General features: G+C 47.2%; 1 protein-coding gene across 2 annotated transcripts in view; it reads left to right on the top strand.

Annotated features, from left to right (window-relative positions):
* Nucleotides 1-992: 992 nt before the first annotated feature.
* Nucleotides 993-12,824, top strand: part of SH3GL1 (SH3 domain containing GRB2 like 1, endophilin A2) — a 45,417-nt gene continuing 33,585 nt past the window's right edge. Inside the window, exon 1 of one of the 2 annotated variants that reach the window (XM_066344091.1) lies at nucleotides 993-1,262. In XM_066344091.1, the coding sequence (XP_066200188.1) occupies nucleotides 1,218-1,262 (45 nt within the window). In that variant the 5' untranslated portion in view covers nucleotides 993-1,217. The remainder of the gene's footprint in view (nucleotides 1,263-12,824) is intronic. The other variant, XM_066344101.1, reaches the window with a different exon arrangement.

Here is a 12,824-nt window from a genome sequence, read left to right as displayed (position 1 = left end):
AAAGCAACTACTATGAATTGATACTTCCCACTCCTCTCCCCCTTTTTCTCTCTCACCCTAAAATCAATCAATAAAAATCTTTTAGAAAGTATATAAAAGTAGGAAGATGGGAGTGTATTCTTAGAGCAGTAAGTTAAGGTGACCAACTTTTTACAATGAAATGGAGGACAAAAGTAAATGGAAGACACCAATATTGTCAATAAAAGAAACATTTTATTCATTGTAACAATAATACACTATAATATGATAAATGCATAATAAAAACATTTGTATTATTTTATATTGTAATTATGCTTACATGTCTATTAATTTTTAATAATAATTGTAAGTACTCATTTAGATATAAATACGTTACATCACACGCAATGGATAGACTCTGCTTAGATCGAATACGGACGTTTACAGATTAGTCTTCCAATATCAAAAAGGAGGACATGTAGGAGGACACTTTTCGAGGGAGGATCGAACTTATAAAAGAATGACTGTCCTCCTTAAAGGAGGACAATTGGTCACCTTAAGTAAGTTTAAACGAGGGGCTGTGATCTGAATCGTATCACAGGAGTATTTTTCTGACTTCTTCATAGGGGATAAATTGGAGAGGAGAACCCAAAGATGGGCGCACCAGAGAGGAAGCTGATGAAATGGTTTAGTCAGGGCGGAGACAATGTGGATAGTGGGAGGGAGGTAGAAACGACACCCTGATGTCTTACTTGGGCAACTGAACACTGGGCAGAGTTCAGGGTGGAATGGGAGGGACAAAACGCATGGTGCAATTTGGAATAGCTGAGATTAATAAACAAGTATCTGGAGACACATAAACCCAGTCTCGTAAACTCTCCAGAGAGGTTTAAACGCCTTTCCTAAAATGTTAGAGCCACCTTCAGTACTCTAGGTGTCGCTGCAGCCACCACGCCGCTCTAGACTCGCTCCAGGCCACTCGCTGGCAGAAGCGGCCTCGCCCGCTGCAGATGAAATGCGCGTGCTCAGACGGGGCGGGCGCCGGAAGTGTGCCGTTGCCATGTAATATCCTGGCCGCGCCGGCGCGAGAGAGGCTGAGGCTGCGCCGGAGGGCGCGGAGCTGGCGAGAGGGCTGTGGAAGCGGCGCCGACCGAGCCAGTTGAGGCGCGCCGGGGATTGGCGGCGCATAGGAGCCTGACTTTTGCGCTGTCTCTTGGGTTCGCTGGGTCCTGGCGGGAGGTCCGACGACTAAAGGCGGAATGTCGGTGGCGGGGCTGAAGAAACAGTTCTACAAGGCGAGCCAGGTGAGCAGAGGGCGAGCCGGGTTCCCAGGGGCCAGGTTAGGCCCGGCTCTAGTTTAGGAGGGGGCCGGAGACACCGAGGGGGCGGTGTTGGCACGTGTTCCTCGCAGGATGTGGAGAGCTCGGGAAGGCCGGGGGCCTCGGGCGAAGTAACCCAGGCCCTGCCCGCTATATGGGCTCCAGTCTCCTCGAGAAGGGTGGATAGACCCCTGGATTGGGCAGAGAGACCCCCAGAGGTTAATTTGGGGTGTGAATCCCTCCCGTCCTCCTCCCATCTAAAGGGGCGATGTGTGTGTGTGTGTGTGTGGGTGGGAGACAAGGGGAAGAAACAGATTCTTGCCAGATAGCCCACAACAACAAGAACTCTTCGGATGGACTCGGTACAAAGTTGAAAGGGTGGAGTAAAAAGTCAGTTTCTCACTCCAATCCCTCAGGCATTCAGACAATCTGTCTACCCAGAAACAAGGACTTAGGTCTCTTCAAAGATATGTGTAGCCTTTCCTTAAAACACACATATCATAGTCATAGTCCTGTGTACTTTGAATTTTTGTTAAATGTGTAGGTATTCTATACCTCCACTCACTTAATATTGGGGAGGGTTGTTCTGGGCACTGTGGGGTGTTGAGCAACATCTCTGGCTTCCACTCTCAATGCTAAGAGCACCCCAATTGTGGCAACCACAGTTGTCTGCAGTGACTGCCAAAGTCCCTGGGGGAACCCCCTCCTTACTGCACTAGAACAGACCCCTAGAACTTTTTGGATTTTTTAAGTAGGTAGGTTTCTGGTACTCCATTCCATGAAGTGTGCAATAATTAATTTAACCAGTTCTCTATTGATGGATGTTTAGATTGTTTCCAGTAGTTTTCTGCTGCATTGAATATCTTTGCTTACTGGGGGGATTGGATTTATTGGATCAATTGTTAGAGTGGAATGCTGAATCCAAAAATACATGTGTTTTCCATATGATAGATTGTATGTATAGTTTGTTTGGAAAGTCTGATTGAGAAGCCTAAGATTCCTTGAATTCTATTGGTCCCTGCATTCCAGGTTACAAACCTTAGGTGTGAAATTTGTATGGATAGACTCCATAGAGGAATGAGCGATAATGTTAGGAATTTTTTGGGCCATGCTGGCAAACTGGGCTGGGCTGTATTCCCAATTTGAAGAGGTGCATTGGCCTCACCTGTGGTGGTATAGTGGCTAAAGTATTGACCTAGAACACTGAGGTCACTGGTTTGAAACTCTGGGCTTGCCTGGTCAAGGCACGTACAAGAACCACAAATTTTTGTTTCCTGCTCCTCCTACCCCCTTTCTGTCTCTCTTTCCTTTCGCTAAATAAATAAATCTTAAGGGGAAAAAAAGGACAAGAAGAGGTGTATTGGGAGGAAAGAGAAATGAGTCTCCAGTAAGACACAGCTGGTGTCTTTTATCCTGAAGAGGAAAAGTCACAACCCTAGTGGATGTCTAGGGCTAAAGACATTTGGGGTCTGTCCTTAGACACCAGATGATGGCTAAAGGAACCCTAGAGGGGTTGTAGGATTGTTGCTGAGAGTACAACCCTGAGAGTATAGCCCTTTGCCCTAACAGGATGGAATTACGTGACTTGGCCCTAGATTAGACCCTACCCAGCAGGCATCAGATCCCCATGTGCTTGATTGGAGCACCTGGAAAAGCTGCCCATTGTCCTGGGCCCTGATGTAGTCCTCCTGCAGGACTGATGTCTCCATAGGTCTTGAAGAATTCCAGGGCTACTTTGTTCCCTAATATAGGCAGATCTCTGGAAGCCCTTCCTGCCCCACCACCATCTATCAGGGCTCATACTGGTGGTCTATCCATTCCAAACTACCTGGGTCTCTCAGGCCAGCCACCAGAGCTTTTTCTCTCAGGGGGAAACAGGATGGACTGCATTTAGATCTGAGATCTGTGAGAAGTCTTTTCTTTTTATTTATTTTTTTTTTATTTTTTTTAAAGAGACAGAGAGAGAGTCAGAGAGGGATAGACAGGGACAGACAGACAGGAACGGAGAGAGATGAGAAGCATCAATCATTAGTTTTTCACTGTGCATTGCAACACCTTAGTTGTTCATTGATTGCTCTCCCATACGTGCCCTGACTGTGGGCCTTCAGCAGGCCAAGTAACCCCTTGCTGGAGCCAGCGACCCTGGGTTCAAGCTGGTGGGATTTTGCTCAAACCAGATGAGCCCACGCTCAAGCTAGCGACCTCGGGGTCTCGAACCTGGGTCCTCTGCATCCCAGTCCGACGCTCTAGCCACTGCGCCACCACCTGGTCAGGCTGTGAGAAGTCTTTTAAAACCTGGAAAGCACAATGCAACTGTAAGCTGGTGGTTTGCATCAATTTATTATCTGAGGCTCAGCCCTAAAGAATTACTTCAGTGGCCGCATCCTAATCTGAGAGCAGTCATCTTGGCCACCTGGTCAATTCCATGATGAGATGTGCTCTCAAGGATCATCCTAGGGCCCTGACCGGGTGCTCCAGTGGTTAGGGCATCATCCTGACATGCCCAGGTTGCCTGTTTTTTATTTTCTTTATTTTTTTAAAATTTTTTTTTATTTTTCTGAAGCTGGAAACGGGGAGGCAGTCAGACAGACTCCCGCATGCGCCCGACCGGGATCCACCTGGCATGCCCACCAGTGAGTGATGCTCTGCCCATCTTGGGGCGTTGCTCTGCCTCAATCAGAGCCATTCTAGTGCCTGAGGCAGAGGCCACAGAGCCATCCTCAGTGCCCGGGCCAACTTTGCTCCAATGGAGCCTCGGCTGCTGGAGGGGAAGAGAGAGACAGAGAGGAAGGAGAGGGGGAGGGGTGGAGAAGCAGATAGGCACTTCTCCTGTGTGCCCTGGCCGGGAATCGAACCCGGGACTCCTGCATGCCAGGCCGATGCTCTACCACTGAGCAAACCGGCCAGGGCCCCAGGTTGCCTATTTGATCCCCAGTCAGGGCACAGATGAGAAACAACCAATGAATGCACAATTAAGTGGAACAACAAGCTGATGTTTCTCCCCTACTCTCCCCCTCCCTCCCTATCTGCCCTCCCCCCTCTCCCTTCCTCTACCCACTCTCATTCTATCTACCCCATTTCCCCCTCTCCTCCCCTTCCCCCTCCTCTATCTCCCTCCCCCACCTCTAATCAATGGAAAAATTTTTTTGAAAAAAGTTTCACTCTGGCTCTGTTCCATTCTCTTCTGCAGTAGTTTCCACATTGCTCCAGCATCACCATTATTCATCTGCCCATGACCATCTCTCTGTGTTTCTTTTTCTCAATCTTAGGAACACCCCATTTTCTTTTCTTTTCTTTTCTTTTGTTCATTTTAGAGAGGGGAGAGAGAGAGAGAGAGAGAAGGGAGGAGGAGCAGAAAGCTTCAACTCCCATATGTGCCTTGACCAGGCAAGGCCAGGGTTTTGAACCGGCAACCTCAGCATTCCAGGTCGACGCTTTATCCACTGTGCCACCACAGGTCAGGCGGAACACCCCTTTTCATTCTCTTTTCTGCCTTCCCAGTAGGGTTGTCTGTTGAAGAGTAACATTTCTTGTTAATGTAGTAATAGTTAATATTTATTGAATTCTCAGTGTGAACAGGCAGTACGTATTCTTTAAACAAGGTAATCTCAACTCGCCTCACTTACTTGGCCTAAAGTTATCCCTTTTTTACACAAAAAGATTTGGGGCCTGACCTGTGGTGTGCAGTGGATAGGGCTTTACCTGGAATGCTGAGGTTGCTGGTTCAAAACCCCAGGCTTGCCCAGTTGAGACACATACGAGAAGCTACTACCGCAAGTTGATGATTCCTGCTTCCCCCCCTTTCTATCTCACTCTCCTCTCTCTCTAAAAAAATTTTTTTTTAATCAATAAATAAAACCTTAATAAGAGATTTGGGGACATTTATCTTCTCATAGATACTGTGCTTTTCAGAGGGCCACTTCTGCCCTCCAGGGGACATTGGCAACATCGGGAGACGTTTTGGTGGTCACAACTTGATTGCTACTGGAATCTAGTGGGTGGAGGCCAGGGATTTTGTTACTGTGCAACATCCTACAGTGCACTGGGTAGCCCCCACAACCAAGAATTCCCTGGTCCAGATGTCAGTAGTGCCAAACTTGAGAAACTCTACCAACTTTTTTATTGATTTTTGGAGAGAAGGGAGAAAGAGAAAGAGGGAACATGAGAAAGGAAGAGAAGCGGAAGCAACTACTTGTAGTACTTGCTTCCTCTAATGTGCTTTGATCAGGCAAGCCCAGGGATTTGAACTGGTGACCTCAGCATTCCAGGTCAACGCTTTGTCCACTGCGCCACCACAGGTCAGGCAAGAGAAACTCTGCTTTAAGGTTCAAGAAAAGTGAGGATGGGTTTACCCTGAGGAGGGGGATCCCATTGGGGCCATCCTTATGGTAAGCTACTTGCTTTTCCCAGTTTTTTTTTGTTTGTTTGTCTTTTTACAGGGACAGAGAGAGAGATAGGGACAGACAGACAGGAACGGAGAGAGATGAGAAGCATCAATCATTAGTTCCTCGTTGCGACACCTTAGTTGTTCATTGATTGCTTTCTCATATATGCCTTGAATGTGGGCCTTCAGCAGACCGAGTAACCCCTTGCTGGAGCCAGCGACTTTTGCTCAAGCCAGATGAGCCCGTGCTCAAGCTGGCAACCTTGGGGTCTCAAACCTGGGTCACCCGCATCCCAGTCCGATGCTCTATCCACTGTGCCACCGCCTAGTCAGGCGCTTTTCCCAGTTTTTAAAACACAGATAACCACATACACACAGATGGACATGTACATAAAACTCAGCATCCAGTTCTGAATTCTTTAGGACCTCAGAGTTTCTTTTGGCATCTGGTATTTTTGAGATGATGTAAGTTTGCATCATTGCTTCTCAGCCAGGGGTTACTAGCCCTGCTCTCTTTCATCTCCTCCCATGCACCTTCCTGGGGACATCTGGTAATGTCTGAGACAGGTTTTGGTTTTCAGTACTTGGGAAGAGGATGCTACTGGCCTCAGGTGGGTAGAGGTCAGGGATGGTTGCTAAACATCCTTTAAGGCACAGGACAGCCTTCCCCACAACAAAAATTATATGGCCCCCGCCCTAGCTGGTTGGCTCAGCAGTAGAGCTTTGGCTCAGCGTGTGTAAATCCCAGGTTCAATTCCTGATCAGGGAAAGGAGAAGTGACCATCTGCTGCTTCTCCACCCCTTTCCTCCCCCTTCTCTCTCTCTCTATTCCTCTCTTTCTCTCCCACAGCCATGGCTTGAATGGTTTGAGCAAGTTGGCCCTGGGAGCTGAGATTGGCTCTGTGGCCTTGCCTCAAGTGCTAAAATAGCTGGGTTGCCGGTTGGTGAGCAATGGAGCAGTGGCCTCAGATGGGCAGAGCATCCCCCTGTAGGGGGCTTGCCTGGTAGATCCAGTCTGGGGTGTATGCGGGAGTCTGTCTCTCTGCTTCCCTGACTCCTCACCTCTCACTTAATTTAAAAAAAAAAAAAAAAAATATATATATATATATATATATATATATATATATATATATATGGCCCCCAAGTGTCAGTAGCACCAAGGCTGAGAAATCCTGCTTTGAAACAGGTTCTTAATTTCAAAGGTTTATAACAGTGCAGTTTCTTTTTTTTTTAATTTAATTAATTTAACAGGGAGAGGAGGATAGGGGGACGAGAAGTAGTTGCTTCACTATAGCTGTTCATTGGTTGCTTGTCGTATGCGCCTTGACTAAGCCCAGGGTTTTGAATCAGCACCCTCAGCGTTCCAGGTTGGTGCTCTATCTATTGCACCACCATAGGCCAGGCACAGTGCAGTTTCTATATTAAGAAATAGAAGCGAGCCTGACCAGGTGGTGGTGCAGTGGATAGAGCGTCAGACTGGGATGCGGAAGGACCCAGGTTCGAGACCCCGAGGTCGCCAGCTTGAGCGCGGGCTCATCTGGCTTGAGCAAAGAGCTCACCAGCTTAGACCCAAGGTCGCTGGCTTCAGCAGGGGGTTGCTCGGTCTGCTGAAGGCCCGCGGTCAGGGCACATGTGAGAGGGCAATCAATGAACAGCTAAGAAGTTGCAACGCGCAACAAGAAACTGATGATTGATGCTTCTCATCTCTCTTCGTTCCTGTCTGTCTGTCCCTGTCTATCTCTGCCTCTGTAAAAAAAATAAAAAAATAAAGATAAACATATTTAAAAAAAAAGAAAGAAATAGAAGCGAGATAAAACATTTAAAATTTTATTTTTAGTAATTTTATTTGTTTAGGTGAGAGGAGAGGAGATAAGTGAGGCAGACTCCCACAGGCAACTCTCATCTGGGGCTGATGCTTGAGTACTGATCTATTTTTAGCGCCTGAGCTGGGAGCTATCCTTAGGGCCCAGGACCACACTTGAACCAAGCTTGAACCAAATAAGCCACTGGCTGCTTGAGGAGAAGAGGGAGAGAAGGGAGAGAGGGAGGTAGGGAGAAGCAGATGGCCACTTCTCCTGTGTGCCCTGACCAGGAATTGAACCCCGGATGTCCATACACCAGGCTAAACTTCTATCCACTGAGCCACCAGCCAGGGCACAGGTAAAGCATTTTAAAAAATGTTTTGTGTTTTTTTTGTTTTGTATTTTTCTGAAGTGAGAAGCAGGAGGCAGAGAGACAGACTCCTGCATGCGCCCGACCAGGATCCACCTGGCATGCCCACTAAGGGGTGATGCTCTGGCTCCATTGCACCCAGAGCCATTCTAGTGCCTGAGGCAGAGGCCATGGAGCCATCCTTAGTGCCCGGGCCAACTTTGCTCCAATGGAGCCTTGGTTGCAGGAAGGGAAGAGAGAGATAAGAGAGAAAGCAGAGGGACAAGGGTGGAGAAGCAGATGGGCACTTCTCCTGTGTGCCCTGGCTGGGAATCGAACCCTGGGCTTCCGACACTCTACCACTGAGCCAGCAGCCAGAGCTAAAAAAATGTTTTAAAAAAATTGAAAATTTCTGCCCTGGCTGGATAGCTCAGTTGGTTAGAGCATCGTCCTGAAGCTCAGAGATTGACAGTTCAATCCCTGGTCAGGGCACATACAGGGGCAGATTGATGTTCCTGTCTTTCTTTCTTTCTTTGCCCCCCTTCTATAAAATCAATATAATAAAAACATTATAAAAATATTAAGAATTTCTGCCTGACCAGGCGCTGGCACAGTGGACAGAGCGTTGGACTGGGATGCAGAGGACCCAGGTTTAAGACTATGAGGTCGCCAACTTGAGCGTGGGCTCATCTGGTTTGAGCAAAGCTCACCAGCTTGGACCCAAGGTTGCTGGCTGGAGCAAGGGATTACTCAGTCTGCTGTAGCCCCACGGTCAAGGCACATAAATTTTTAATTGATTTTTAGAGAGAATAAGGGAGAGACATCGATTTGTTCTTCTTATTTATACATTTATTGGTTGGTTCTTACACATACCCTGACCAGGGATCTAACCTGCAATCTTGGCATATTGGAATGATGCTCTTTTGTTTTCTTTTTTATTTTTAATTGGTTGATTTTAGAGAGAAGGAGAGAGGAAGGGAGAGGGAGAAACACTTATTTGTTGTTCCACTTCATTGTGCATCTATTGGTTGCTTCCTGTATGTGCCCAGACCGGGTTTCAAACTTGCATCCTTGGTGTTTCAGGATGACTCTCTAACCACGTGAACTAACCAGCCAGGGCCAGGCATACCTGTTTTTTGGTTTTTTTTAGAGAGAGAGAGAGAGAGAGACAGAAAGGGAGAGAGACGAGAAGCATCAACTTATAGTTGCAGCACTTTAGTTGTTCATTGATTGCTTCTCATACACACCTTGACTGGGAGCTCCAGTCAGTGACCCCGCACTCAAGCTGATGAGCCTGTGCTTAAGCCCATGACTTTGGGGTTTATAACCTGGGACCTGAGTGTCCCAGGTCAACACTCTTATCTACTACTGCACCACCACTGGTCAGGCAGGGCAGACCTGTTTTACTGTACTTCACAGATGTTGCTTTTTTAAAAAATTGAAGGCAAGCCCTGGCCAGTTGGCTCAGTGGTAGAGTGTCGGCCTGGCGTGCAGAAGTCCCGGGTTCGATTCCCAGCCAGGGCACACAGGAGAAGCGCCCATATGCTTCTCCACCCCTCCCCCTCTCCTTCCTCTCTGTCTCTCTCTTCCCCTCCCGCAGCGAGGCTCCATTGGAGCAAAGATGGCCCGGGCGCCGGGGATGGCTCCTTGGCCTCTGCCCCAGGCGCTGGAGTGGCTCTGGTGACAACAGAACAACGCCCCCTGGTGGGCAGAGCGTCGCCCCCTGGTGGGCGTGCTGGGTGGATCCCGGTCGGGCGCATGCGGGAGTCTGTCTGACTGCCTCCCCATTTCCAGCTTCAGGAAAAAAAAAAAAAATTGAAGGCAGTTACTCGTCCCCTCCTCCCCACCCCTGCAAAGCAAAAAGGTTACAACTTGCCTTATTGTGGTGGTCCATAATCTATCTTGCAATATTTCCAAGGTCTGCCTGTTGGCAATATTTTGGCAAATTCTACTCCAATTCAGGTCTTGCATATAATCAGTTTGGGCTTGAGTGGGAGGTTTGTGAGCTTTTACTTCTTTATTTATTTGTTTATTTATTTTGAGTTTTTACTCTTTTTTTTTTTTCTTTTTCTTATTATGAGCTGGCTACTGCCTGGGTTTTGGCCTGGGCTGATAAAAGTGGAAGAATCTATTGAGGAAAGCAGTACAAAAAATAGATGTCTGTCTTGGTTCTCCCTGGCCTTCCTGTGTAAGGCCCTCTCCCTCAATAGCAGCCTGGTACATAGGCAAGGCTAGAATTGGGGAAGATGCTTTTTTTTTTTTTTTTTTTAATGCGAGAGAGGGACAGATAGGGACAAACAGATAGGAAGGGAGACAGATGAAAAGAATAAATTCTTCATTGCGGCACCTTAGTTATTCATTGATTGCTTTCTCATAAGTCTCTTGACTTGTGGGGGGGCTCCTTGCTTGAGCCAGTGACCATGGGGGTCATGTCTATGATCTATGCTCAATCTGGCAACCTTGGGGTTTCGAACCTGGGTCCCCTGTGTCCCAGGCTGACGCTCTGTCCACTGAGCCACTGCCTGGTCAGATGGGAGATGCTTTTATATGTGAATTTCTGGGAAACTAGTGAGATCTAGAATTCAAAGTTCACTTCTCATTGTCTTGTGTGTTTGGGTGACATTAATTTCCAGACCTAAACTGCTAACTGGTTTTCCACTAACTCTTGTGGCTGGGTTGTGTGGAGATTTAAGTCTAACTAGGGATAGAACTGGCAGCTGGCTGAAATGTTGGCCTGACTTTTTTTTCCCCCCCATGAAAGGAGGGAGAAGAGAGTTTGAACTGAAAGGTTGGTCCTTCTGAGCTAGGAAGAAAATTCATGACCGTATCCCATGAATAAGCTTTGAAGTTTATTAGGTGCTTACTAGCCCCCACCCCTGTAAAGCCAGCAGTCAAGGCCAGGGCCACTATCACAGCAGCCTTCTGGCCTATGCAGGTTCGCATTGGATTCAGACAGTCGGTAAAGAAACAGCGGAGCCAAAAACTGATGGGCCATAGTCTTTAATTCTAGCTTGCACCCGGCGGGCAAGTAAAAATACACACTGGGCTCCAAAACCCAGTCACATTCAGTGCTTACAAAGCCACTGACTTATCCGAGTTTCCTAGAATCAAAGGTTTCTAGCTCACCAGACTTATTCACCTCTGTTCCCCATCTCCTTCCTTATCCCAAATACAAACTCTACACAAACTGGCATCTCACTCAGCACTCCACCATCTTGGCTGCTCCTCCTGGCCTCCTCCACGTGGCCTTTCTCTGCTCTCCTCTGCTCTCTCTTCTAATGATAATCTCAGGAACCAAGAGCTCAAATTCCCTTTCTGCCCCTATTTTATAGTGTAGATTCAAAACCTTTAATCCAATATACAAAATAGGGAAGTCTCTAATACAAAGTCACTTCTCTGAGGCATGATTGGATTGTACCGCCCCACATCAAAAAGGGTGGGAAAGGCTTAATCCCAAAACCAAGCCCCAGGCTACAACGATCCTGCCTGCCCCCAACACACATTAATATCACCTGGGCAAAGGCCTCCTCATGGGCAGCATAATCTTTAACAAAGTGAGCATAATACATTTTATCTGCCCAACAACCCCCATTTGTGCCTAAGAGAGATTGAACTTCCTGTGATAGGCATGCGGTGGTAGGAGGGCTGAGAGACCTAGGACCCCAGCCTGTTAGAGTGTTTCTGGGGAATGTGCCTAATGTTTGAAATGTCCTCACTTACCACCTGCACTGACCTATTTTCTAAACCTCAGTTTGTAGAATCAAGTTTTTTATTTCCTAGTGAAGTGCTTGGCCTATTAAATAATATATATATACATGGAATGTTCTTAAGATACAAATTTCTGGAACTTGTAACTGCTTCACTTCAGCATGAATAAAAGTGTGGAACCCATGTGCTGCAAATGACTGGTGACAGACAAGGTCTGGAGAGTGGGATCCTCACCCCAGGTCCTTGAACTCAGCAGCTGCAGGTTAACTCCGGAAGAAGTCTTTCCTGGGGCAGTAGGCATGGGAAGCCATTGGGATGTCCATATGTGATTGGAACTGAGTTAAGACTACCCTTACAGGAAGCCACCCTGCTGACTCGATCTGTAAGAAGACCCTTGAGTTAACCTTTTCTCTGTGGGATCCTGGGTGGAGATGTTCTCATCCTGCTCCTTCAGTGGACAGGCTGGGCCACTCCCACACTGCCTGAGTGGAGTAACCAGCGGTGTTTTAGGCTGGACTCGAGCTACAGAAGAGGTTTGAGACTGTCCTTCCCTAAAGGAACCAGGGGCCTCTTTAAACCCCACCCCGCTCCCATTTTCCAGGTCTGTCTGTAAAAGTAGATTAACCTGACCTTTGCAGGACCTACTGTTCACAATCACAGAGGCATTCTTGTCACCATGCAGCGTCCTGAGCATTCTTATTATTAACAGACAAGGACTAAGGGGTCATCACATTCTAATTCTGTGACTGCTGAATATGAGGCCAAAAGTCCACCTCTGACTCAGAAACCTATGTGTATTAAAGACCAGTTCAAAAGAACAACAAGGGGAGAAAAAAACAGTTGAAATGCAGTGGAATTTAACCATATAGCTTATCTGGGTGTGTTTTTAAGGCAAAGCCATAGGACACTTAATTATATTCCTTGTGCCACTTAATAACAGCCTGTGAGGTTAGGAGTTTCACAGTCTCTCCATGTTCATTTTCAGAAATTGGGGACTGTCACATCTTTGAGACCCCAAGTTATCAAAAACTTAACAATGAGCCAAGAAAATCCTGCTGTTCACCCACCCACCAATACCCAGCCTTCCCTTCATCAAACTAACATATGAAGATTTAGTGCATGTGGGGTCTGAGCTCGCCTTTTTTGCACTTAAGCTCTCCACATGTGCATCTGTTTGCTTTTTTTCCTCAGAGGAAGAATGTGCAGGTTGTGACCAGGTCTGCCATTTGCCTTTAACATGTGTATCCCTGGGCTTTGGTTCAAGGGCATAGGCCAGTTAGCTCTGCCCTAGCCCCTATTCCAGC

The sequence above is a fragment of the Saccopteryx leptura genome, chromosome 1 (genome assembly GCF_036850995.1).
Source record: "Saccopteryx leptura isolate mSacLep1 chromosome 1, mSacLep1_pri_phased_curated, whole genome shotgun sequence".
In the NCBI taxonomy this organism is placed as follows: domain Eukaryota; kingdom Metazoa; phylum Chordata; class Mammalia; order Chiroptera; family Emballonuridae; genus Saccopteryx; species Saccopteryx leptura.
Note: the sequence above shows the minus strand (reverse complement) of the source record. Positions and strands in the feature narration are given on the sequence as shown.